Genomic DNA, 26,321 nt, shown 5'->3' with positions numbered 1-26,321 from the left:
CTACCTGCAGTTAGTGTGCTTGGTTCATGTACCTCTGCATCAATGTCTGGATCACAGCAGGTCAGATACAGTAAATGTAAAGAGAATATAAACAGACGTGGTTGGCTTTTTATACTCATGTGGTTGTGTTGTCAAGTGAAGATGAGCGGTGCGCTGATAAAATTATGACAACAAATACTTAAATCGGGCTGCCTTTTAGAATAGAACTAATTTTAGAAATGACAAAAAATTACCGTTAAATTCTCCAAACTCCACCAATAAGCTCTGAAACAAGCCCAACTAAGGTCAAATTCGACAAACTGATATTTAAAAGTTACTGAGAGAAGTCTGAAAACTTCTGTGCATGAGGATAAAACCAGCAGGAAATTATATTATAAAATGGTGAAGGCAATCCTGTCTTCTGGCTGGCATTAAGTGAAATTATCAGCTGGGTTTATGATAAGCCACAAATTGCCTCAGTCAGGAAGAGTCGAGAAGCAAGGAAGACCAGGGATCATCCAACTCATATCATTACATTGTAGTATAGATTTGAATTCATTTTTAAGTTAAATAGCTCTAAATGTTTCAATAAATTAAACAAAATGTCCATCAGTGTTGTTGCAAGTTGACACCCAAGTTCACTGTTGCTACTTCTGATGCGCTTGGTACAAGTTCAGGTTTTATATGACTTTATATAGCTGTATTTAAAATACACAGGAAAGGGACATTTTCCAAGGATCCTTTTCACAAAGTGTATGATATTTTATTATTTTTGTGACAATATTCTACTGGAGGTCGATGTTAGTTTCAAACTACTGCTGTCCTCACTGAGGGTAAAACAGAAGAGATGCTTAAACAGATCCAACCAGAGCTGAAATAATAATAATGATAAAGACTGATTAGTTGGGTGAGAGAAAAATATCTGGCTAAATATTTTATTAACTCATGAGTAAGTTTATACATTTTTCCCCACCAAAAACCAATCAATATGCCTCATATTTTCTGGTTCTTTTACGACCTTTCATAGACTGAACAGTAAGTCAAAAAATAGTTGCCACATTAATTGATAGCAACAAATCATCAGTTGTAGCCCTCGGTCAAACAAATCCTCTGTCCTTTTGGAAAATGTTTTCAAATATCGATGATATTGATGAGATCTTTACACACAGCTTGCTCCACATTGTCCAACATCAACGCACACACGCTGTTTAGTTTTTCCCCTCACAGCATCCAGACAATAAGGACGTGGCTTGGGGCGGGTAGATATCAGCCTCCCACCTGAATCAGGGCTGTAGTGAGATCAGGAAACTGGACGTGGATCCATTCTTGCTATCTGGACCAGCTCAGGATAGTGAAGCCTTGCAGGAGTCTGTTGCCATCACACTCACTAACAGCCTATGGCTATATCCAGACCTCACTCTAATGAAACATAAATAAATAAATAAAACTGCTCTCGTTTAAAAAGCTACAAGATGCAAAGCAATGACCATTTTCACACAAAACTCAAACGTTTCAGACACACACATACATGACTCATGGACAGTGCAAGGTAGCTGTGAACATGAAATATATTATTTACAAGCTGATAGTCGGTTCTGGGAAGCAATTTGAGGTAATGGCCTTGTTAATCAGAGTAATCACAGCCCCCGCTCACCTCAGTTATTCCAGATTTATTTTTGTTTAACCTTTCCATCTATCTTCCTTTCCACCTGTGCTCTCATCATAATGGAAACTTATGATTACAGGACCTGATCATTATAAACGCATGAAAAGGTTAATGGTTGAGAGAGTCATTGGATTTGTATGAGCGCTGGATCTCTTTTCAGTTAATATATTGAACAAAAACAAAATAAAGAGGCCCACGATATACAATGGATTTAGCATAACCTTTGTCAATACGTGTAATGTACCTTTATGCCCGCTGAAATCTGCACTAATCCCCTGAACATTATGCATCAGGTTATCGGTAAAGATAAATACATAAAAAAATCTAGTATAGCACTGTCAGACTCAAAATGGACAAAAAAAAAAAAAAAAAAAAGGGGGGGGGGATTAAAATCAATCATTCCTCACACACTTCCTCCTTGTCCAAACCTTGTACCAACATTGACCACAATATAACTTGACTGCAGATGGTCCAGGTCAGTGATTCAGGTGTGTTGTGCCATTAGCGGCTAATGTAGCCTTGAGATGCAGAGGTGCAGAGATCTTGGTGAGCTCCCTTCTTTGCAACCCCACACCTTCAGATCTTTTTCCAATTTCAGACATGTAGTCTTCGGCCCCAACCAATGCTGACCCAAGTGACATCATTTGAGGCGATTTATCAGACTTTGTACAGGTCCCTCTGGAGCCATAAAAGGTTCTATACAACTGTTTACAGCTACTGTATACAGGTGTACTCCCCAATGCCTGTAAACAGATGTGCATGGTGATGCACTTTAAGCCGTTTTTAGTTGCTTCAGCTACACCCGGTTGCCCCAAATCTCTTCTTAACCAATTCAGACCTGACTTTGTATGATCATAAATGTTAATAGCTGAGATCTGAATTCTTCTGTGTTTAAATGTATTATGAATGCATATCTACACACAATATCATTTTCCTTCTGCTGTGGCATTTTAATATTGTATCATGACACAGTAAAGCTGAGGAAGGCAGGCGTTGATGACTGATATGATACTGATGACTGACTCATATTTTCAAATATGTCATATTAACATAGTTCTGCTGTTTTCATTCAGTTTTCAATTTTCATCCTTTTCTTTTATTTTTAATGATCAAACTATAGCAACAGAAACAGCCCTGGTATTTTCACTGCAGCTTTTAGCAGCTTGTACTTTCTTAATTATGCAGGAATTTCCACAATCCTAACGTAAATCTCAAACCTACTGCTGAATAGGTAGATGACAAATGAAGTGAAAGATGGTGGAAGGAGGGTGGAGTACAGGGTAGATACTGGGTAGATGGTTTGAGGGCAGGAGGGTGGAGCTGGAGCAGTAAAGGTTGTAGGAGGGGTTGATAAAGGCTGGTCAGAGATGGAGGAAGGGAGGAGAGGTGATGCTAGCAGCACGGAGCCGTACTGTACTACAGTAGGAGTTGGTGGTGGTGACAGATTGTGTTTCCGGTCTGCTGCTGGGACAATGCCTGCAGGTTTTGGGCCAGAAACAGCCAGTGGCTTTGTTTGAGCCAAGTCAGTGACAAGCCTGCTGGGTAATGATATAATAAGTTGTATTTAATGCTGATGAGAACATCAGTGCATGTATGCATATATGTGTACAGGGAAAACTCCCTCAGTGACTTTGATTTAGGCTTAGTGGAGAAAATATCTGAACGTAATACAATGTTCAGAAGCTGGAAAAGATGACACAATGTTTCAAGTATTTGACTGCAACATCACTGTAGACTGAGTCAAGACTTTACTGTCAGATCACTAAGCTGCAAAGCTCATTGAAAACCTGAGCAGCATGTTGAATTGATTTCCTAAAGACTCAGTATAATCTCTCCCTCTCTATCTGTATATCTCTCCCTGTTATTCTTCCTCACCTCCTCCTGTTCTGAATGTAAACCCCTCTTTCATTCTGTCAGTCTATCAATTTGGCCTCCCTTAGCACTTGATTAGCGTCTGTCCACCATAATCTTCCCCACATGGCAGAGAAATGGCCTGCGTGACTGTTTAATCCAGCAGGAAGGAAAAACAAATGCTGACAAAGAACACACACATGCAATTAATACACACTAGTGGCAGACATATCAGTTGGGCGACACATTGGCCCCAATTTGGCATTAAATATCATCTGCCAGTCATGTGATTGGACGTGAATAAGAATGTGGTTCTTTCTTGATCATAACTAATAAAACTATATAAATGAGTCTATAAATGAGTTACTAACCTGCAATAAAATGTTCCTTCCACATCTAATTGCCTTTTAAATTGTGCTATAATAGTGTAATCATCACCTCCTCCTTGCCTGTTCCTCACTCTCTGTATTTCTAATTTATTTTTAGAAATAGCCCCTACCTGTGAACCAGACATGATGTGAATTGTTTCAGTAGCTGTTTTATATTCTTCCTTTTCTAATTATGTGTATGCCGGTTCCTGAAAACAAATTCTGCCATAAAGCAAAACAGTGTGAACACATTTAAAATATAATGTAACTCCAATCAACAGTAATGCAGTGTGCATGTGTTTGTGTTATTTTGTCCGCCTACGTACCTCAAAAAGTCCAACAACACAGCACCACAAAGTGCAGCCTGAAAAACAGTCATGCAATTGAATCAACACCTCTCTGACTCAGTGTGGAAAACTGAACATTAGAAATTAGTAAAAAGCGTCTGACTTCTTTGTTCATTTTTAATCAGTTAGCATGAGGCCGCTGAGGGTGGAAACCTGTTCGGTCATTATTGGTCTGACTTTGCTGTAAGGCACATGTCTCAGCAGCTATTGGCTGTATGGATACAAACAGAGGAGGAAACATTGTCAACGTCAAGAGGGAACTTAATTAACATTCACAATTAACATGGATAACAAATGAACTACCAGGTGCTATGACTCCATGATTCAATTATTGCTTCTTACTGGCAAGAGAACCACTGAAGGTCAAGGACGCGCCATAATTATAAAGCACTACGCACGACAACAGCACCGAGGATTATTGAGAGACAAAGGTCTCTCTTTAAAAGCTTAACTATGGCGTCTGCGGTCAGCATTCATCTAATTAAGACAGTGTTAAATGTCAGCTGCTAAACATGAGGGAAATGTGGCACTGATAGAGATAATTAGTGTGGCATACTGGATCTGTCTGAACGAACAGTATGAGAAACAAAATACAAAGTGATACAGTTGTCATGATACTCTGTCTTACAGATGCTCCCAGATGTTAAGAAGGACCTCGTTAAGATGAAAAAAAGGTTTTGTGTGTTTTCCTCTAGCACAGTTTTACAGATTCCGATTATGACATTTTGGAGTGGATATTAGTTATGAGATATAAATGTGTCCTGTTTGTGATGCATTGTATCACAGACATAAATAAATGTGCAGCACACATTATTTTTTTTAACCATGCTAGCAAAATAATAGTAATAATAGTAAATGTTATACCTACTTTACACCAGCATGTTAGCATTGTTATTGAAAGAATGCTAGCATGCTGGTGTTATCATGAAACTGAAAACACCACTATGTTTTAGTACAGCCTTGCAGACCCACTGGCATGGCTGTAGACTCATTTATGCCTTAACTTTCTCTAATATAGACATAAAGCAGATCAGTATGAAAATATCTCAAGGTGTTTTTATGGCTGAATGTTTTTTTAAATGTCTCCATACCTCTTATTGTCTCAGTGTAAAATCATCCAAATATGTTGAACTGTTGGTTAAACCATGCCTTTGACTATGCTAATGTCCTTGGCACTGATGTTAAATTGCAGTTCACTTTCTTTAGACTAGAAGGCACTCAGTAAAAACAGCACCAGCATGCACTGGTGTTCAGCAGCAAACTTGGAAATCCCAGATGAAAGCCTTCCTGACTTACACGTGTGAAATAAAAAAAAAAGAAAAAGAAAATGTTCTCAAACTTGAATCAGCTGTTGCTAGTGCAAAATCCATGACATTTAAGCCACATCCATTTGTAAGAGTTTCCTGCAGCTGGCTAATTAAGAGACAACAAAAGCTTTCACCTTTGTTGGAAGAGGTAATTAGGTGAAATTAAAAACTCAACCCCGGTGAAAACAGAGTTTGGCAGAATGCAAACTTTGGGAGGTAAATGAAGCATCAGATGGCAGAGAACAAAGGATAGGAAACTGAGTTGGGGTGAAGGTGAGAGCAAGAACTGGATCTGGATTTACAAGACAATTATCAGATGCAAGGTAATCCATTCATGTCTTAAGACTTCATGGTCCAGTCTCAAAGGACAATGGCTATAGATTATAATGTGCTTGCTCTGTCTTACTTTTCCACATGTACACACACACATAACCTGACGTAATGGCAGGTGTGCACACAGTCGCACGTCTGAAATTTGATCAACCATTCTCAGGCTAGGAAATGACCTCCAGCTGATCGATATCACAGACTCATACCTTATTTCTAAAGCCCAGTCGCTTACCTGTGGACTGAGAAAAAAGAACTCCACCTTCAGATGTCAGTGGAAACAGAGATTATTAATTCATTGCAACCTATTACATCTGTGATCAATTAGGACCACAGTGAATGGGGGTGGCTGTAATGACTGGTTGCGGCTGCCTTTAATACAGAACAACCTGCACATGAGTGGCTGTGAGTGAATTATGACTGGTCTGCAAGAGGCGTTAGTGGTAAAGATTTCCACATTTTAAACATTCATGAAGTAATGGAAAAGCTAAGAATGGCATGGGGCAGGCATAAACAGTGTGGATCAATGATTGCTCCTTGTCGGGCTAAATTTAGCCCCGCCTTACACTGCATCCCCACGAGCTTGGTTTATCAGTATCATTTATTAAAATCTGTGACAGGTTGGACCTCATGGCTGCCGGAAAAGGGGCTTTTCTGACTGCTCAAGAGGCATGAAATCACCTGGAGAGGGTGGGGACAGCACAAATGAATAAACCCTGAGTGGAAGTATTAATCTAAGCGAAACATCTGTCCGTAGAGAGGGAGAAAGCGAAAGCTGCTGCTGACTCATTCTCTCTTTCTGTCCCCCTCCTCACTTCTTCATCACCCATCCACCCTCTTTCCTCAGCTCTACTTTTTGCACCTTTGGTTGTAGTTTTTTCTTGTTCCCATCTGATATGGCCTGGTAATGTGCTTTCATGTTTCAGTAAACACTTACTGGGTATACAATATTTTTCATTCCTGCCAAGGCAGTGGGGCGAGGGTAAAGCTTTTTTTTTATTATTATTATGATAACATTCTTTCTGTTTTGGTTTGTGCGTTCATAACTTGAAAAAGAGAGTAGTGTAGTGAATATCAGTGATCAACTGTTTAATGTTCCCACAACAATTTTTTAACAGACACAGAGGTTGCAAATGATGTGTCCAATCTTGCATCTAAAAATGGCTACTCATAGCAAAGCAGGAAATAACAGATGAAAAAGCCACATCCACAGACTTGGATAATTCTGAATACCAGTATTGTCTTTAAAACAGATTTGTATGCTTAAAAACAGAGACACTGTGAAAAAATAACACACACACACACACACACACACACACACACACACATTATGGTGCAAGTTACCTTCTACAAATATTTTGTGAATTTCAACTTTGAAAGTGACTTTTGCATTAGGCACTAACACATTAACATATGGCAACTAGACTTTCATGTATATGAACAAGCATCACACAAGTTCCATATATATGAACTTAATGCCACATAGATTATGCAACCAGAGGTTGGACGAGAGTGAAACCCTGAATAATTCAGGTGGACCAGAGCTTGACGGGCCCCTGGAACACATGAAAGATTATGGATAATGTTGTCTTGACGTCAGAGGGCCAGAATTTACATCTGTGGCCCTACATAATCATGTTTTCAGTCACTTTCTCTCCAGCTTCACATAACTCAACCTTGTATCCTAAAATTATCAATTAACATTTGTAAAATAATTTTACCATCATTCATATTTTTTAAACAACATAAATATTTTTAAAAGAACATATCAGTGAAGTTGTAAAGTGTTCACTATTTCATTTGTTTTTCCAACAATATCTTCCTGTGGCAACGAGACACCAGCCTTGCTTTTATGGTTATGTTTGGGTACATGAGACATAACATGTTTACTTTTTCAACCATGATGTTCATATTACCAGTGACCATAATCCATGCAGCAATTATTTTTCCTCTGAAAAATATTAGGTAAAATCATTCAGTAGTATAAAAAAGACACGTTTCCATATTTATACACACACTGTTGACTCGTATGCTCTGTATTCTCCTAGAATAGATGATTTAAAAGGCAAAAACATCTATAGACAATATAGCGAACTGATTTGATGATGATATTTAACACCCTTTATCTACAATAATAACAGATGGTATGTATTCGGCTATAGAAAAGAGCATTTTATACAACGCTATGACCTCTTGATGTATATCTACTGTTTAAACTGTACAAAATTTGATGCGGCTGGGGCGCCCCAGTTGCTCATCTGGTAGAGTGCATACCATGTAGGCTCAGCCCTTACAGCAGCGGCCTGGGTTCTAGGTTCTGGGTTAAGTCCAGGCCCTTTGCTGCATGTCATCCCTTGTCTCTTCCCCAACTTCCCTGTCTCTCTAGCACTGTCCCTATTGCAATAAAGGCAAAAATGGCAAAAAAAAACAAAACAAAACAACAACTTTCTTTCATGATATAGTGGTGTGAATACCCTTACAGTTAAATGGTCAGTGTTTGCTGACAAAACACTTTAACTGAGTGATTGATGCTTTTCTATCAGCAGGGTGTGTGTTCAGCCCAGTGGAAAGACTGCAAACGCTGAATGAAAATACTCACAGCACACCACACTGTTTAGATAGGATGGCCCTCCTCCACCTCTCCTCTGCTCTCCCTGCTTCCCTTTTCTCCTCGCTGGAGGCAGCTGAGTGCTTCTAATCAGCAATCATTTGAAAGGTCATGAATGAGACGCCTGTGGCAGAAGCTGCTGGCTGTAAGCTAACAGTTTATCTCAGTCAACCGGTGCACTGAGCTGGCACTTCCTGAGCTGTAGTTTAAGTAAATTGGCTCGAGACCCCCTTCACTGTATGGTTCCTTTTTTTTTTTCTTGTGACTTTGTCATGACCACTTTTGAAACTTTTATTATAAATATAAGGGTGGAAATGATTGATCCAATTCGCTCATCACAACAGGTCTTCACCTCTTAATTATCATCTAAGGGACATAATAACGCTTTTTCCCTGAGGAATTTTTGACATGTCACAGAAGGAAAAGCAAAGGCATGAACAGTAAAATTAATGATGGCTGAATACCAATTAGCTGCTTCAGTCTCAGGGTCTGGTAAGGTTCATGCTGGCTCACTGTCACACTTTCATGTCTTACAGGGACACTTGTGAATAACAGAGCCACTGATAATGTTAATAGTAAAATCTGTGACTTTCTTACTATGACAAGTCAATTGTCTGCTGTGAAGAAGGTCTGTGGCTCACATGCCGTGAATTTTTGATGTTGCTAAAATTAGCCAAATACGATCCTCATATTACAGCTTATAAACTGCTATATCCTCTTACACAAACAGTTTTTTCTTTCTTGAGGAGAGAAAATTGATACCACTCAACAGCTAAAAATGAAGCTACATACAGTAGCCAGTTAGCTTAGCTTAGCACAAAGACTGGAAACAACAGCTAGCCTGGCTCAGTCCAAAGGTTGAAAATTTTTTTTTCTGCAAAAAGTAAGATAACCACCTGCTCGTTGTAGCTTCATATTTACATATACAAACCTGAGACGGGTGTCAATCTTTTCATTTTCAAGTTCCTGTCCAGACATTTTTTAAATTATGTAAAAAATACTCTGCTATGATTATGACATATTTTATGACATATTTTGTTTAACATGGTTTTCCCACATAAAAAGTGGAAAGAAAATCAAAAACTGGGGCTGTAAGCACATCTTTGCTTACTTCCTCATTGAGAAATCTGCATCAGGCCATACTCCACTGCTGACAGGCGAGACAGCAGCGTGTATCAATATGATTAGTCACATGTTTGAGCTTCAGTCAAACCCAGAGTTTTTATGGAGTTTATTGTGCACCAAAATCAGCAGCTACAAGATGTATCAGAACCGTAAGCGTAGTTAATTGGTTACGTTGTGTGTTAGTTTGCAACTGGCAGTGGCTGACACAGTGTTAGTGGCTGTGCTAATGCAAACTGTCGTTCTCTGTACTGACAAGGTTTCGGTGACCAATGAAAGAGCAGTGTGTCTCCAGAAACACCGGAGAGACTCAGCCACATGTTTGAGCCTCAGTCAGACCCAGACTCAGATGAAGAGTGTGTTGTGCTGGAAAATTGGTGACTAACAGACATATGACAACGGTTAGAATCTTTTATTTGTTTATGCCGTTTGTCAGATCACAACTGGCAGTGGCTGACACACTGTTAGTGGCTTTGCTAATGCAAACAAAGGTTTCAGGTTTATTTTGCCTGCCCCCCTGTCCCCGCAAGTTGACTGGACTGGATTGGTTCCGTGTGTTATATGATATATGAAACCTGATGATCACTGTAGTGATCATCAGATCGAAATTTTGGTTTCTCCCGTTTTATATGACCTTCCCATCAGCCTCAACTGTACATTGTATTTGTTCTAATTGGCAAGAGTCAGCTGGGAAAACACTGCACACTGCACTGTCTAAATCTGTTTTTATAAGTCTGTCATTGATTCACTGCAATTCCAAGATGGAAATGCACAGTCATGGCGTTGACTTTAACACGGTAAAAAACTAGATTTTCATCATGGGGGTCTTTAACTCTTCAGCTCAAATAAAGCTGTTTTGTTTGGCTGTTTTGAGGCTCTACAAACTTTTAAACAAATCACAGACTTTGTTGACACTGCATTTTTCAGAGTGCTCCAACACTTGTATAATCAAAAAGCCTTCATAACCGTGTGTCTCAGAGCCAGTCTGTACTGCGACAGATGGCTGAAGCCAGATTTACTCAGGCATCCCACTGTCTACAACTACAACTCCGTCTCCTTCAGTACAAATACAACAGTGCCCATCTGATCCCTGCAACCACACAGCATCTGCTGAAGCTTTCTGGGCTGTGTGTTGTTGTGTGTGGGTGCATGTTTGTGTGTATGTTTATGTGGCAGGTCCTCATATCTGTTTTGTGTTGCTTGTGCATGAGAGCATAGAGTATCTATACAGTATGTGAAGGATGCCAGTAATTGTGCATACAAATTCGTATGCTCTCTTCATTAAAAGCCTTATTCTATCAGCAGCAGGGCCTAATATGGAAAGAAACTTTACCACAGAGAAATTAAATTCTCCAATCAGTGACCGTCCACACATTTTTGATACAAGAGAGTAGTAGCAGTAGATCAATTACATTTCTAAAAGTGTTTCAGAAGAGCACTGCAATCAGTGAACTCAATGAATTAACTATACTTTACTATTAAAAAGCAATACTGCCCCCCAAAAAACAGTGAAACTGAGGGTCATGTCTCCAGTTCATTCCCGAACACAGAACCCCATTCACCCCACACACACATACACACACACACACACAAACTCTACTGGCAGCCACCAATGTGAAAACACACACTGCCTGTAATGACCCTCAGTCCTGCTCCTCATTATCCCTGCTCTTCCATGTGGTAAGCTTGGCCTGGCCTGCAACTCTGCAGACAGCCTTTTACTGTGACCCAGTATTCCCATAATTGATATTACAAAATACTACTAATCTATTCATGATTTCACCCTCCGTACAGCCCACCCTACAGTAAAACGCAGCATTGTGATCCAATACAGTTTGATCACAGTGTGTCACTTATGTTACCTATTATTGTCTTGGCCATTTATTTATATAGGATGGATTGCTATGAAATTCTGTACAAATATTCATGTTCCACATTTAGTTTTCTGTAAAACATCACAACAACTATTGGATAGTTTGATGTGAAATTTGTACAGATATTCATGCTGCTTGCAGTCACTGTGGTGATCATCAGGTCCAAATTTTGGTTTCTCCCGTTCTATATGACCTTCCCATCAGCCTCAACTGTACATTGTATTTGTTCTAATTGGCAAGTGTCACCCGGGAAAACACTGCACAGCAGTTTATGATACTATGAGTCAGGATTTTTTAACAAGATAAACAGTGGAAATGTAGTTGAAATGAAGTTATCTACCAGGAATGTGAGCCTGCATGTATTGGCCAACTGGATGATGTTGCATTGTAGCAAAAGGTGAGCCAGGTTAAACTTTTTTGCCAGAAAAATTTGGGGCACCTTCCTTTGGCTGTGAGTTTTCATAGAGGCCAGCTTGATGTCTTTTAAAGAATTTTATTGTAAATAATAATAATAATTATTATTATTATTATTATTATTATTATTATTATTATTATTATTATTATTATTATTATTATTATTATTATTATTATTATAAAATTAAAATATTCAGCTATTATAGTGCCTAGTTTAAAAAATACTGCAAGGCTTCTTCCAAAGCAAACAGGAAATTTTGGCTCATTCTAAAGGAAAAAACTGCAGATCTCAATAAAATGTCACACAATTAAAGAAAAACTATAGAAATGTGTATCACGGTCAGAAGTGTATACAATGTACTATTTCTACAGCTGTTTTCTACAATACACTATGTTGACTGAGTAAATGACAAAAATGAAAATGCTTCCCTTTCCCACACAAACCTGTGTGTTAATGCTACCAATAATATGATAAACATATAGCCCCTTTTCCACAAGTTTCTGTGCCAGTCAGTGAGACTGCTTGCCCCGCCTGGTCCTCCATCAGACCAGATGCTTCATACTCTCCTGTGAAAAGGTTGCCAACTCCTATTTTGGGCCCTATAAGACACCGTATCACAGCTTTTCTAGGGAGAGACAAATCACACTCAGTGAATCTGATCTGCTGCTCCAGTTTCTTTGATCCTGGTGGCAAAATGAGAGGTGTGATGTTGGCACAACACTCATAACTGAACCTTTCTCAACTCCCACCATCGACTTGAAAAGTCGAAGTCACTCTTTTTGTCCCTCTCCTGAAAATCAATGTTTTTTTTCCATTACAGAAAAAAAACATTTTACAGTAAAGGCTAGACATCAGTGCACAAATAGTCTATAAACCTAGAGCTTAAAGAAAACTGCCCACTGTCCACAGAAAAATACAGCCTGTCCAGCCGTCATGCACTGATCCTTTGTTTGACACTCTGATCCAAGAATACTGCTAAATATCTAACAACTTAACCCTTCATGTGTAAGGGAAGCGAGGCAGGGTTGGAGATGGTGGCTGAGAGCAAGAGGCCAGATAAAGCCTGAGCCCAGCGAGGGGTGCATGGTTGGAAGGCGAAGGGCCATTAGCATTGTTCTGCTTAATAGTGAGCTTATTCATCCAGAGAGAGAAACAGAGAAAAGCTGCGACAGAGAGGAAAAAGAGGCAGAAAGAAAATCACTGCAGATTTACACCTGCCGCTACAAGCCCCATCTTCCCTCTGATTAGTCTACTTCAGACGTGGCCCCCTGAGCGCTGATTACATGCTTGCAACATCAGACACCTGCACACCTAGCAACAACTAAAATCCTGCCTACCATACGTGCATGAAGAGCTCTTGATTTGAGGCTATTTCATGTTTTCGACAAAGGCAAAGCAAGCACACTGCCTTTAATACTGTATTCATGTCCCCAAACAACTCTGACAGTTCCTAGAGCACCAAGCAGGAGTCCCATGCAAAATTCCATCACTGCTGAATACAACTGGCTTCATGTTAAGTATGAGTCTACACTGTGTAGATTTTGCTCAATGCATATTTTGAGCCAAATGCTTGACTCAGGATTTCAAGCTGCATATACAAAAAGAGTGCTGACTCCAGTCTAGCCGGTGATACATCAGCTACTGCTCATGTTGTACTTGGAGAATATCAGCTAGTGTTGACTAATGGACAATTCAGGGACAGGTTAGACTTTAACACGCTATATGCTCGTGTCAGGCACTGCAGGCCAGGATTGGGTATCTGAGTATGTCAGACATGAAGCTAAATGCCTGGAAATTGTCTATGTCCATAATGTTAAATGTATTGTGTGTTTTTAGCCATACTAGGAGAATGGCTCTAGGAACGGCAAAATTGTTCTTTCAGTCAACCCACTAATTTGGTTCAAACTGAGCTAGATTGCTACAGGAGCGATTCCTAAAGCCAGCATCTTTGCATTTCCGGTTCCCTTGCCCTGAAGTTGATGGGCTGCATGAAATAAGGTCTGCTGCAAACACAAGGTCAAGACGTTTCACTTTTTTATATTCTACGGCATAAAATGAAAGTAAATACTCCACTCATGATTTTTTTAAGCTTTCACACGTCTAAATGAGACTACAGAAGTTGTCGGGGACATTCATTCATCAAGAATGAAAACCGATCTACTCACCAGTCCACCTTTACAACTTTGTTGTGTTTATACTTGTGTTCTTACAAAATATTAGCTTACTAACCATCTGAGAGGAAGGCTTTTGTAGAGGAGGTAAACGCACTAAATCAAATTACAAATGGCGATTACTCTGAAGTCACGAGACCATGGTGTAGTAGTGAAGTTTATTTTCTGCATAATCCAAAGGCCAGTGGAAAAAAATCTCTGTCTTTTTGTTGAGGGAGCGAGGGTGATGCTAACTTCTGGTTTGGCCTACAAAATACATCACCCTTACAGGACTCTACAGCTCAACAACTGTTGGATGGATTATCATGAAATTTGGCACAGACATTAATCTTTCTCTTAGGATTGATTTTAATAACATTAATGATCCCTTAGCTTTTCATCTTGCACCATCATCGGGTCAAAGTTTTAATTTATCCAGTATTTTGATTTACAACCAAATACCTGCAAAATTGACATCCCCATCAGCTGCAACTTCCGTTTAGTGGTAATTAGCAAATGTTAGCATGCTAACATACTTAACCAATATGTTTAACATGTTAAACATCATATCTGCTAAACATACGTGCTTTGTCATTGTGAGTATGTTAGCAAGCTGACGTTAGCATTTAGCTCAACACCCCACTGAGCCTCCAGTCTCAGCTGGTAGCGTTGCTAGGTGTTGTGCACAGGGTGCACAGGCACAGTACTGAGTTTCAGATCACCCAATTTTTGCTAGTGCTCCGAGCCAAAGACACAATCACTGCAGTTACATGTATAAGACAGGGAAAATGTAAGCCTCAAGGGTAAAAACGCCCGACAGCCCAGGAGATGTTTTGCGGAGTATGTGGGCAGCTGTATTGATTAAAATAAGTATCTGTTCTGTCACAGGTGCGTGACACAGGTGATTAAAAAAATGCCTCCTGTGTAGACATGCCATAGTCTTGTTCCTTCTTATGTGATAAACTTGACAGATCACAGAAAGAATTTCCTTTTTGTTTGACTTAATTCTTTCATTATAGTTACAGAAGAAGATGAAGATGATAAAAAAGAAGATGAAGAAAATTTCTAAAAAAGATGACAAAATGTAATCTAATGTAAGATGTAGTCTAATTTATACAACTAGCCATGTCCGGAAAGATAAAATAAAAATCTAGAAATGTTAAAAGAATTAAGAAATATACACCATAAACATGAGCATTCGTGATGTGTTAGTGCTGTTCATTGTGCGACATCCCAGATTTCCCATTTGTGCTTTTTCTAGTATGCTACCACTGATTACAGCCTGTAGCAACTAGTGATGACAAATGAACCACATTCAAGCACCTGTGCACCCATACACATCCAAGTTCTCCTCCCACAGTACATTTTGACCTACAATTATCTTCTGCCCCACTTCAGTCTGTCCCAGGTGATTCAGCCGGATAAATCTCAGAGCATCTAAAGCAGGTGTTTCTGATGCCCTTCACCGTTTATCACCTCTGTCCTGCAGAGGTGAGTGCTCCCTGAAGCTTGATCTTAGCATCTGTATGATGCTGCTGTTCATATTTTCCAAAGAGAGTTCAAGGTTGTTATAGGTCATGTGTCGTTTTGCCTCAATATTATCTTTATTCTCCACTTAAATTGGAATCAATACGTGTAACACATTTTAAGGGATTTTAATATCTTCCACTACATCAATAAATTTGCTATATATTATTCTAAATGTATTAAACATGGAATGACAGCTACGACATTTAGGTGAAAGCTTTTCATCCAGAGCTCAATTAAAAAGTTTATATTGCCCTCTTCTTTACTATTGCTTGCACGCATTAAAGTCTTTTTCTGGCTTTTCCTATCCAACCGCCGGCCCACATAAATGACAAAAAACACTGTCATTTCCCCACAAAGTGAAAACAAATCATCAACAGCTACACAACCCACAGTACATTATTTGTACCTCAGCTGCTGCCAACATGAAGTTACCAACAACAAAACATCCCTTCCTACTCCTCCACCTTCCCTCCACCATTACATAAAAAACACACAATGCTTGCACTCTTTTCACCATCTGTGCCATGTATTTTTTCTGTCTGACTTCAGGGTTGTGGCACCTGTTATACCGGTTGTGCTGTCGAGACATGGTGCTGTTGCTGATGATGAGGCGTCTCTCAGAGGCCTGGGCTCTCTCATCCATTAGTGCTTTATGACCAGCTCACTGCCTCAGCAGTCCCAGCACATGCACAAGTGCTTGGCTTTTCATTTTTCTACCTCTCACTCTCCCTAACCTGAGTCTCTGAGGGACACTGACTCAGGACCTGGTGATAAATTGTGGCAATTACGCATTGTAATCACCCCAAGACTGGAAACAGATGTTAATGGGGTGGAGCAAAAAAAGAGCGCCCCTATGTGGAGGGGAGGTGCAAGCAATGGCTATTTTATCTTGATGGGTTTAGACAAGGTAAACTGACACATATTGATCCCTATGAAGAGATTGTGTAGTAGAAAATACATCGAAATGACATGGAAAAGCAACAAAAATAGAAAAATAGGATATAGAAAATAGGAATAGCAGAACAAATAGGATTTTGCAGATATTTAGGTTACTCAATGGAAAACTTTAAAACATCACGAAAAAATGTGAAGAAGATTAGCAAAATAAAGTGGATCCCAGCATTGTTACTCTTTGTATGACAGCAGCCAGAATACTCAGTCACTACATATCAGTTGGAGACTTCTCAGTGATGTTCAAAGAAATTTAATTAAACAAAGGCCAGTTTGTGTAAGCCCAAACTTATGACATTTTGACAGAGCAGTGGTAAATGATTATATATTTTATAATCATTTTCAATGTCTAGGAAGAAGCTAGCTACCTGTTTCATAATAAGGCCTTTCAAATGAACCATGTTCATGTCATTCCTGGGTCCGGTTCGGATCGTTTTGTTCTTTTTGCCCTTGTTTATATACTGTGTGATGTACAGTGATGTTGTGAAGGGGCCCTTGGTTCACTACAACTCTGCTGAATCCAAAGTGCTTTACCGTAGGTCTACTTTGCTACAGTTTTTACTGGAATAAACAAACAGTCTACATCAAGCGTAAAATGAAGCGTTTACTGCACAGTTACTGCACAATTGGCAAGAGATGAAGACGCCAAATGCGAGACATTTGCATGCACTACTACATCTCTACAGAAGTACAAGAAAATAAAATTAGCGAGTTGGCATCTACCTCCTCTGACCACTGTACACTCACTGCCAGCTCTACACAGCCTTGTCCATTGGAAAGAAAGATTTTATTGAAAAAAATGAGGAAGGAATAACAGACAAAACTGAGACCCTGAGTGCAGTCCTCGATCTGCTCCAGATAATAAAAAACCACAAAAACCTCCCAGAATGACAGACCTGAGGGAGGAAATAGCTGCTCTCAAGCTGAAGCTGCGTCAGAGCAAAAAAGAAACAGGATAAGGCCACTCAGAAAAAAATCATCAGAGGTCATACATGGTTGCAACAGCAGAGAGGAAGCTCTCAATGCATAATGTATGGATCTCTGTGTCCACATACAGGACATACAGGTTGAGGTAACAGAGACCAACGGCCTGTATTGTGCAGCACAGAGAGTGAACCAACCTGCCTGAAGAGCCTGGATACGGACAGACCTTATCAGAGCTTCAGCTAGGGGACCTAAGGGAGGGGGCACCCACAAACAAGGAGGTTCTTCAGTGCAATATGACGGATCCGATATCAAACCACCATGTTGACAATGTAGAGTTTATTGAGACAAAGGAGAAAGGAGAAAGGAGAAAGTTGTTTGCTTCAAGATGAGTGAGTTACAGAAAATGATAGACACCACAGTGGGAGGAGAAAGAGGCAACGCAGAAGAGCCGGAGAGCAGAGATAGCCAAGCTCCAGCCTGCTGTGAAGGCAGCAGAGAAGCAGCTATAGAGGCCCAAGATCAAGAGTGAAAAAAATCCTGCAACAAAGTAGCAAGAGTGGGCAGAGAGTTTTGAGGACCTGGATAGAAAGGTTGAAGAAATGAGCGAGAGGAGGCACAGGAGGAGGAACAAGTTTGTCAGGATGTTTGTATGCGTCTTTGGACAAGATGTAGAACAGTGGGGGGGTTGTGCATTGGCTTTCACACATGCACTGCAACCCCGAACTTATCTAGATGTTACTTGAAGGAGCTGTATGCAGATACAATTATCTGAATCAGTTGGACCAGACATTAATCAGACTTTACCCTGTCAGCTTCCTCGTCCTCACTAAACCTTCTAATGGGGATTAAAAAGGAAATCCCTTTTAAAGCAGCAGAATAAGGTTAGGGTTGATTTTAGGGTAAAATTTTTCATTATTTCCAACTATAACAAGGGCTGATAAAATGTGTACAGTAAGTATGTGGGCATAGTATCCGTTTGCCCTGACACATTTTGTGGCCCTTTCAAAACCATTTCTTAGCAAAAACATAGCAATTTTTAGCTGTAGTGGTAATGTAATGTTTGCTCAAAGTGTTATAAACCGGTAGTATCTGATCAATATACAGTACTAACAACTGAAGAAAGTGTTGGTCTTACAGCTCAATGAAGGTCCGCAGCACAGTGAACAGTGATGACAGCATCTTGAGTCTGATTTTCCGTCTACGTTCCTAATTTATTGGTCCAGGTTCTTTACCTGAAACACACAAAGACAGCTGAATGGGTGAACGGGTTTATAAAACACACAAACACACACACACACACACACACACACACCATATCAGTGTCAGAAGGTAGGAGCAGATGGCTGTCTTTCTTTGTGATGGTCTACACCCAGCAGTTTTCCTCCGCATCATCTGGCAGGGGTTGTGCTGTGGCATTGTGGGTAATTTAGAGCACAGCAGTGTGTCTTCTCCTCGCACCCTCACACACTTTACAGACACACACAAATGAGCATGTACGTTCATGCACAGACATACAAGAAAGTAAGGCTTTAACAAACAAATGCAGTTGTTGAGAAGGAATCCAAACGTGTGACATATCTCGGGTGATAATGACAATAGATCCTGCTTATTGTGGCTGATGCAGATAACAGCACAGAACTGTTTTGCATGTTTAAGTTCACACTGTGATCTGCACAAGCAAGAAAGGTTAAAACCTGACTGCTGAATATTTGCCATAAAAAGTGGACAAATTACAGTTACATCATTAATATAAACAGAAATTGCAGCTGTTCACACAAGACAAAATACATAATTGGACTTCAGATGCAACAGGCAGCTATAGATCCAGGCAGGCACATAACAGAAATCCTGCAGTTGGAAAAAACCAAAGGAAAACAAGAGTAAAACAGTAACACACAGTAAACACTATCAACTTTATAATGTGAAATCCGCAGCCTCATGTTTGGAGGCCAACTGACGAATTTTCATCTACATTTGGCTGCTTTATACAAACTCATGTAAGAGATCAGCTTTAGTTGCTGTACAGCTGTTGCTTCTCACCACACTGACAAGATTTTCACATCAAACCACAAAAGCTGGATGATTAAATATACCCATTCATCACAGTGCATTCCAAAGATGTGGAACTTTCCAAACACCTTAAATAACAAAAGAACAAAAACAAAAGAAATGCACCCCATTTCTCTACAATTACATGTACACCAGCAGCCTTATAGTTTACATCATCATATATTATGTTAACCTGTGGTTTATATGGTGTATATTTAGCATCCATATGGCTTCTGCACCACATGGTCATCCCACACTGGGTACGAAGTCAGAAGACTGTGTTAGCATGTGCTGCACATTGTCCCACACAGTTACTGTAGAATTTGCTGCATCACATATGACAGAAATGTTTTTTGTGAGGAGCAAAATAATGATTATGTTGGCTTTAGACGTTACTTGTGTCAACTGCGTGCACTTGTAGGTGGTCATGTATTGCAGTTCATAATCCTAGCCTGGAGTCAGTGTTGTAGAAAGCCTTTAGCAATGTTGCCAAGTCTATGTGTAAAGTAAATGGGCTACTGGGCATTATAGTTATATAATATAATATTGCCAACATCAGCGATCTCACTGAAATGTTTAATGCACTAGCTACACTCAGAATAATACCTTACACTGTCTGCAACAATGGACAACACAGATTTACTGAGCAGGGAAGAGGACATAGACATTCATTCATATTAAGGTATTTCACTGTTTATGTTCTAAAACAGCGACTAAACGTCTCCCCATCAGTTTGTCAGTATGACTGCAGATTGTATAGTCACACAGCTCGGTTGTCACTGTGCTATGATGAGGTCATGGAGAATTGTAATGAGGTTGCTGCACACATTAATTCAGTTAGTGGGCATTTTAATGAGGTCAGAGAACACAATGATGAAGTCATTAGACCTGTGTTGATGTTTAAGTTAATCTCATATAAACACGCCCATTGATTGCTTCCTGTAACACAATAAGGACATATCCTCCTGATGGTTGCTGAAGATGGATGCAAACTTGATTAATACTCATTAATGTATTTTACGCAACAGCAAAGTGTATTAGTATAAGACACGCTGAGATCTGAACTGAGGCATAAAAATCATTTACAATAAGTTCAGTGGAAGGAGAGGAGATAAGCAGTCATCAGTTAACAGTCTATTGTTTTTATGTACCTGTTGTTATTGTGTGTTTTAGGTAACAAAACATGACACTTTACCATGTACATTCCCTAATCTTAGCCAAGAGGTTATTACTGTAATTGTGACAAATGACAAATGACAAATTAGCCATTTAAACCCAAACTAATATGTTTTTCTAACCTTAGCTATTCATTTTACTCAAAACATCATCTCTCCTTCTATGTAAACAAGTCATTTCTGTGACTAAACCAAACTTTAACCATAGTGTTGTCACATCATATAAAAATAGCAATTCAATGGTGATTTCAGACAATTTTGGAAGGAACAGACAAATGATGCTGAAATGGACAGCAACAGATCAGAAATCATGTTTGTTTGTCCGACAATTTTGTGGGACTTGATGCATACAGTATGAATTCAGTATCTTAACTCCTCATCTGACTGTCATCTTTCCACCTCAGTGGTGTGGAAAGTGAAAATGCACTCCAAAGAAGAGGGAAAACAGAGACAGAATGTGCATTAAATGAAAGCCTGCAAAACAAAAAAATGGATCAAACTGGCATGCACTAGGATATGCATATAAGAGGATATATAGAAGTTAACTTATTGTGACACTTTCCTCAAATTCCTCAATTTGATTACCAACCGCGCAAAACATGCAACTGCCTCGGGGGACTCCAGAGGCCCTGAAAGCTCTCGGCTTGGTTTGTGTCCATGTGGTCTGTGCTAATTTTATTTACAGTTTGTTTGGTAGGTTGTGAATATGCAGCAATAAAGCACAAATATCAGTTGTCATGATAAAGTCCTGTCTTAAAGAAGGTTGCTGTGTCAAAATCGAGTTTCAAGACCTTCATTATTCTTAGTCTTACATGTTGCATATTTCTGAATTAATTTGTGTTTCAATTACCATACTATACATACATAAGAAAAATTGTATGGGATGTCTAGAGCATGGGAGGAACAGGAGATGAATTATTTTGATGAATGATTTTGCCCCAGGGCCCTCTGAGAGGTTATTACGACCCAGGGTAAAACGAGAGGCTTTAAAGCTTCTAACAGGCAATAAACATACAAGTTACATCATCAAAGTCTCTTCCTCTTAGTGGCTACTACTGAAAACACAGTATTGCATTCTTTAACATCACCATCAGCAGTGGAGGTAGAAACAGAACAACTTCTTTTCTGAAGAATATTAATAACACTGGATGACAGCTTCACAACGCATCTAGATACTCTCAGCAGCAAATCGCTACTGCTGCAGAGCGCCAGGCCCGTAACAAACATCTCAGTCTCATCAGAGGAGACAATCAGCACACAGACAGACAGGCAGGCCCTGATTGGCTCCTTCAGCTTCTCTCTTCGAGCAGATCTACAGCACAGACAAAAGACAGGTTTGATTGCTATATCCATGCACAGCTACAAAGGAAATAGGAATTGACTCTTGTTGCTTCATTGATCCCTGCAAGGGACTTTTGTATTGTCTTGGTCAAGAACACTTCAGAGCACTGGGCTCCCTAGTGAGTGTGAGCACTGTGTGATCTTCATTAAGTTGCACAAAGCATTGAAAAACAGTCATGCAATCGTATGGCAGCCGGTGTTAGTCGAGTAACATTGTAATACCTTATTTTTTAGATCTACTTGGTCTGACTGTTTCACCTCTGACCAATAATCCATTTTGACCAATACATAAAGCAGAATGTGGCATAAGGAACGGTGCTCAGAGGTCATAGAAACACATGAAGCAAGCTGATCTCTGTGACAGCGCTGATGTCTTATGATTAAATCAGTATTACCGCCAACTCTCAGATGACCTCATCATTTTGACTGCAGCCTTCCTTCTTCTATTGATGGAAATGACGGGGCAAACTCTAACGAACAAACAAACTACAAATGAGCCAAAGCTGTAGCACAGACAGACAGAAACAGAGCGAGACAGAGGCTTTCTTATAAGACGTATATGAAGCCCCAAGGGAGAGAGTTTTGGGTAATCCAAAATGCTTCTCGTGTGGGTGGAGATAAACATCAAGAGAAGCAATCTAGCTTTGATGGTTACTCTTTGATCTTATCCAGTGTTCACAAGCACTTAAAAGGTTTTTTGGGGAAAGACAGAGGAACACTGAAAAATAAAAAACTATTTTCAACCCCATTTCTTTACCCTCGTGCACGCTCTTTCCCTGGTCAGTCTGCTCAGTCATTTCAGATCATTCCATGTCAACAAGTACTGATTAAACAAGCAGGCGAATAAATACAGTGTGACGGAGAGCGAGTCCACTCTATGGGGGCACGCCCTGCTGACTGACCACATTTAATCAGCACAGAGTAACAAGGTGTGTGTATGCAATGTATGTGTTTAAAGCCCTTCCATCTCTCTGAAGGGATCATTAGAGGCAGGAGGGCTGAAGGTAGTGGGGCTTAAGTAGAACATAATCAGCAAATGGATTTATTTTCACACCTGCCATTAAATATGAGTGACAGCGGGGCAGCCCGATGGCGGACTTCAGCATTATCAGGATGGTAGGTCTGTCAAAACAGCCCAGGTCCTGTGTGTATTAATTTGTTAGAATCTGTTTTTCAATTTACATGAGACAACATATACCTGCTCACGAAAAGACACTAATTAGTGGTACCTTATTGTGTGTTCTCTGTTTGACAATGAAGGGTACTCTAGTAGCTAAATAGACCTTCTCATTTCTAGCATGCGTCACTTTTGTTTCGGTGCAGCATAAAAAGTTTCCAGGTTCAATTTTAAATATTTTACCCTATGATGTTGCAAGCATGGACTGAGATGGCCACTGCCATTGGGAACAGGGTGTAACAAACTTTATGAAGCTCTGCTGTAATGTCTATTCTGCTCCAGTTGCTTTTACTGTCTTCATTAGGTATTGAGGACCACGCTTCTGTCCCCTTTCCTCCTTTTTCCTCCTCTCCCTTTCTCTCCTTACGTTGTTACTGCAGTGCCTGTTGTGTTTGGCTGTTGTAAGAGAGACTCAATGAATAATTGATGACATAAAACAATAAAATGATGCAACACCAACAACATTTAAAGGATAATTCTGGTTTATAACAAACTTCTTTTTATAGATTTGACCATCAGATACATCATTGGTAAAAGCAGATTATCTTTTCAACTTTCAAGAATGAGCAGGTCCATATTGTTGATTAGAATTCCTCATTGTATGGGAAAAGGACAGTGGGTCAAAGTCAGAGTTTGGGGAATAATTTCACTGTTCAGCTTCATTTTCTCTGCCAACAATGTTTGCCTAAGCTGGGGTACTGTTTAAAAACTTAATTATTGTCTGACTGATCGTGTTTTGTTTCCCATTTTTTAAGCAATGAAGCCAAATTCTCTTCTTAATTACTGTAACCTGAGGAGTACAGAGTTATTATTGCTTTTTATGAAAATAGATTCCCCTAGCTTGTCACAATGCCTATATTGCATATCTTTCACACTACATGTTTTTTTCCACACCAAGTCAAATGTCAAGGTGAAACAAGGTTAATGAGCCATTCTACTGTCTGATGCCGTCTCTCTCCCACAATACTGGCGCATGTTCTAATTCACGTCATGAGTTTTCACACATCACAGCTGTGACAAGCTCTTTGTGTCTCAGGTGTTATATTGCTGTGGCGCGACAGGACATCTGCACCACGCTGAGAAGAGAAGGAATTGCAAATAACACTTTTACGGTAAAGCATTTGCTTTAGCATTCTCGGTGAACCAAAAGGGTGGCATTTACAACATGGGACAAGTCAACGCAAAGTTTATAGTAAATGTTCATTATTAATTATGTGAATCCAAAACCAAGATTTATGTCAGAGTCAGACCTGAAGAGGATGAAGACGAGGACTCCAGGTAAGTGGGGCCAGGGGAACAGTGTGACTTCAGTGAGCATCACTTGTTCTGCTTTTTCAGTAGGTGCAGGGAAATCAGGATGGCAGCTCGGTGTCACTGAATCAGCCACGCAGCCCTTCTGGCACTTTTTGTACTAGCTGGGCTTCAGTATGGCGCCAGGTCTCTCTACAGTACCTGCCAGAAAGCTTCTCTTCTAATTGATGGAACCATGGAAAACGAGAAGAGAAAGGGGAAGAGGAGAAAATGGGGAAGGAAATGGAAATCAAGAACTGTGCCGACATGTGTGTGTTAAAGTGCCAGCCATAGACAGTACACCAGCAGCAGTGGTTGAAGCTCTCTTCTCACTCTGTAACCACTGCTGATTCAACTACTTAATCCTGATGAGGTTTGATAACCTTCATGCCTCCATCCTCCCTCAATTCTTCCCTGGCTTACATTTCCATATGCACCCCCATCTGTGCGTTGTCTCACTTGTTCATGTCTCAGTTCATTTATGTACTGCACAGCTGCTCTTTTTTTAGTGGCTTATACTTTATTAAAACCGCAATCATGATGTACGTCTCTACACATAGAGAGCTGCTATTTTAATATCTTTAACAAGACAACACAATCAGTGGAACCAGCCTTTACTCTGCATGTCCAGCATTTACCCACTGTGATATTTTCTGCCTGAGTGAAGCCTCTTTATACTCTACAATACTAAGAGAAAATACAGTCATTACATCCTCTCTTCGTTGAATCAGTTTAATAGTAATAATTTAGATGAATGTAAGTGAGAAAGGGCATAGTTACACTTTTTTGTCCAGTAAGTCATGGTAACTGTGATGTGAGCAAAGGAAAAAAATCGAGTATAATGAAAGGTGTTGAGACCAATGAATGTGTTCCACCAGTGTTTGTAATATGAGACATACAGAACCAAGCATTTAAACCAGTGACCTCCTGGGAACCAGTCTCTCATGTGACCATCTATGAGCCGTCTTTTACTACTTGCTCGGCAGGATTATCTGTGGATCACATGCTAAAATCAGCTCTGTATGTTCTCAGGTTGTCAGTAAGTGACAGAGTGGCTCCAGGATGTAGGGATGGAGTGTGGAGGGGAGGTGAGATGTTGACAAGCAAAATGAGTCATCAAGAGGAATAACCTGCACAGGGAGCCTGAGAGACTGTCGGTTTGTTAGAGTATACAACTGTGTGTTCGGCGTCACAGTTTGGTGTGTAACTGTTTGAGTGACAGAGCAACAAAGAGAGATGAAGAGTCTCTTGTTAGTTCTGTAAAAAGCAGCTTGTTGTTTGACTCAGGAGTGCTGGGTACTGTCTCTCCCTTATGTTTTGTTAATGGCTCTTTATTGGCTCCAAGCTGCAGAGTGACTGTGAAATGTCGTAGAGAGACACTGGCTTATGACAGACTGGATCCACTCCACGGCTGTACATAAGAAGGAAATGTAAAGGAATAGAGAGACCACAGGCTTCCCATTGCCACCAGTGGAAAAATGATATAACAGGTAAATAAATATTCTTTAGCCTCATGGATTGCTTCAACAGTTACACAAATATGGCAGGTTAATAAAAAAAAAGACACAAGCAAATGTACATACAAAACACACACACACACACAAAAAGATAAAATCCTATTATGATTGGAAAAAGCTAAATACGGCACAAACAGTGTGAACAGAGAGTTCTGAGCCACAGCGCTGGTGTGATCGACCGGCCACCAAAAGCCCCACGGAAAAGCAAAAAGAAGAGGAGGAAAGATGATGCTGGAGGGGAGGAAAGGTAGAGGGCAGGGACAGATGCACTGACATTTCCCACCCATTACCACGGTCCACAGAGTGCGTGCTCACTCGGCCCACAGACACTACTGCTGCTCCCGGCTGCC

At 40.0% G+C, this 26,321-nt stretch overlaps 1 protein-coding gene across 5 annotated transcripts in view; it reads right to left on the bottom strand.

Moving 5' to 3' along the window:
- The window catches only part of sphkap (SPHK1 interactor, AKAP domain containing), a 113,759-nt gene that overhangs the window by 33,071 nt on the left and 54,367 nt on the right, over positions 1-26,321 (bottom strand). For 3 of the 5 annotated variants that reach the window (XM_071497133.1, XM_071497132.1, XM_071497138.1), the window contains one exon: positions 18,558-18,654. The exons of 1 other annotated variant lie outside the window; for it this stretch is intronic. In XM_071497133.1, coding sequence (XP_071353234.1) covers positions 18,558-18,601 — 44 coding nt within the window. In that variant the 5' untranslated portion in view covers positions 18,602-18,654. Of the gene's footprint in view, positions 1-18,557; positions 18,655-18,734; positions 19,402-26,321 lie in introns of those variants that run through there. One more of the 5 variants, XM_071497134.1, reaches the window with a different exon arrangement.

The sequence above is a fragment of the Trachinotus anak genome, unplaced genomic scaffold (genome assembly GCF_046630095.1).
Source record: "Trachinotus anak isolate AG129_WGS33_773 ecotype Australia unplaced genomic scaffold, CSIRO_AGI_Tana_v1 ptg000014l, whole genome shotgun sequence".
Classification (NCBI taxonomy): domain Eukaryota; kingdom Metazoa; phylum Chordata; class Actinopteri; order Carangiformes; family Carangidae; genus Trachinotus; species Trachinotus anak.
Note: the sequence above shows the minus strand (reverse complement) of the source record. Positions and strands in the feature narration are given on the sequence as shown.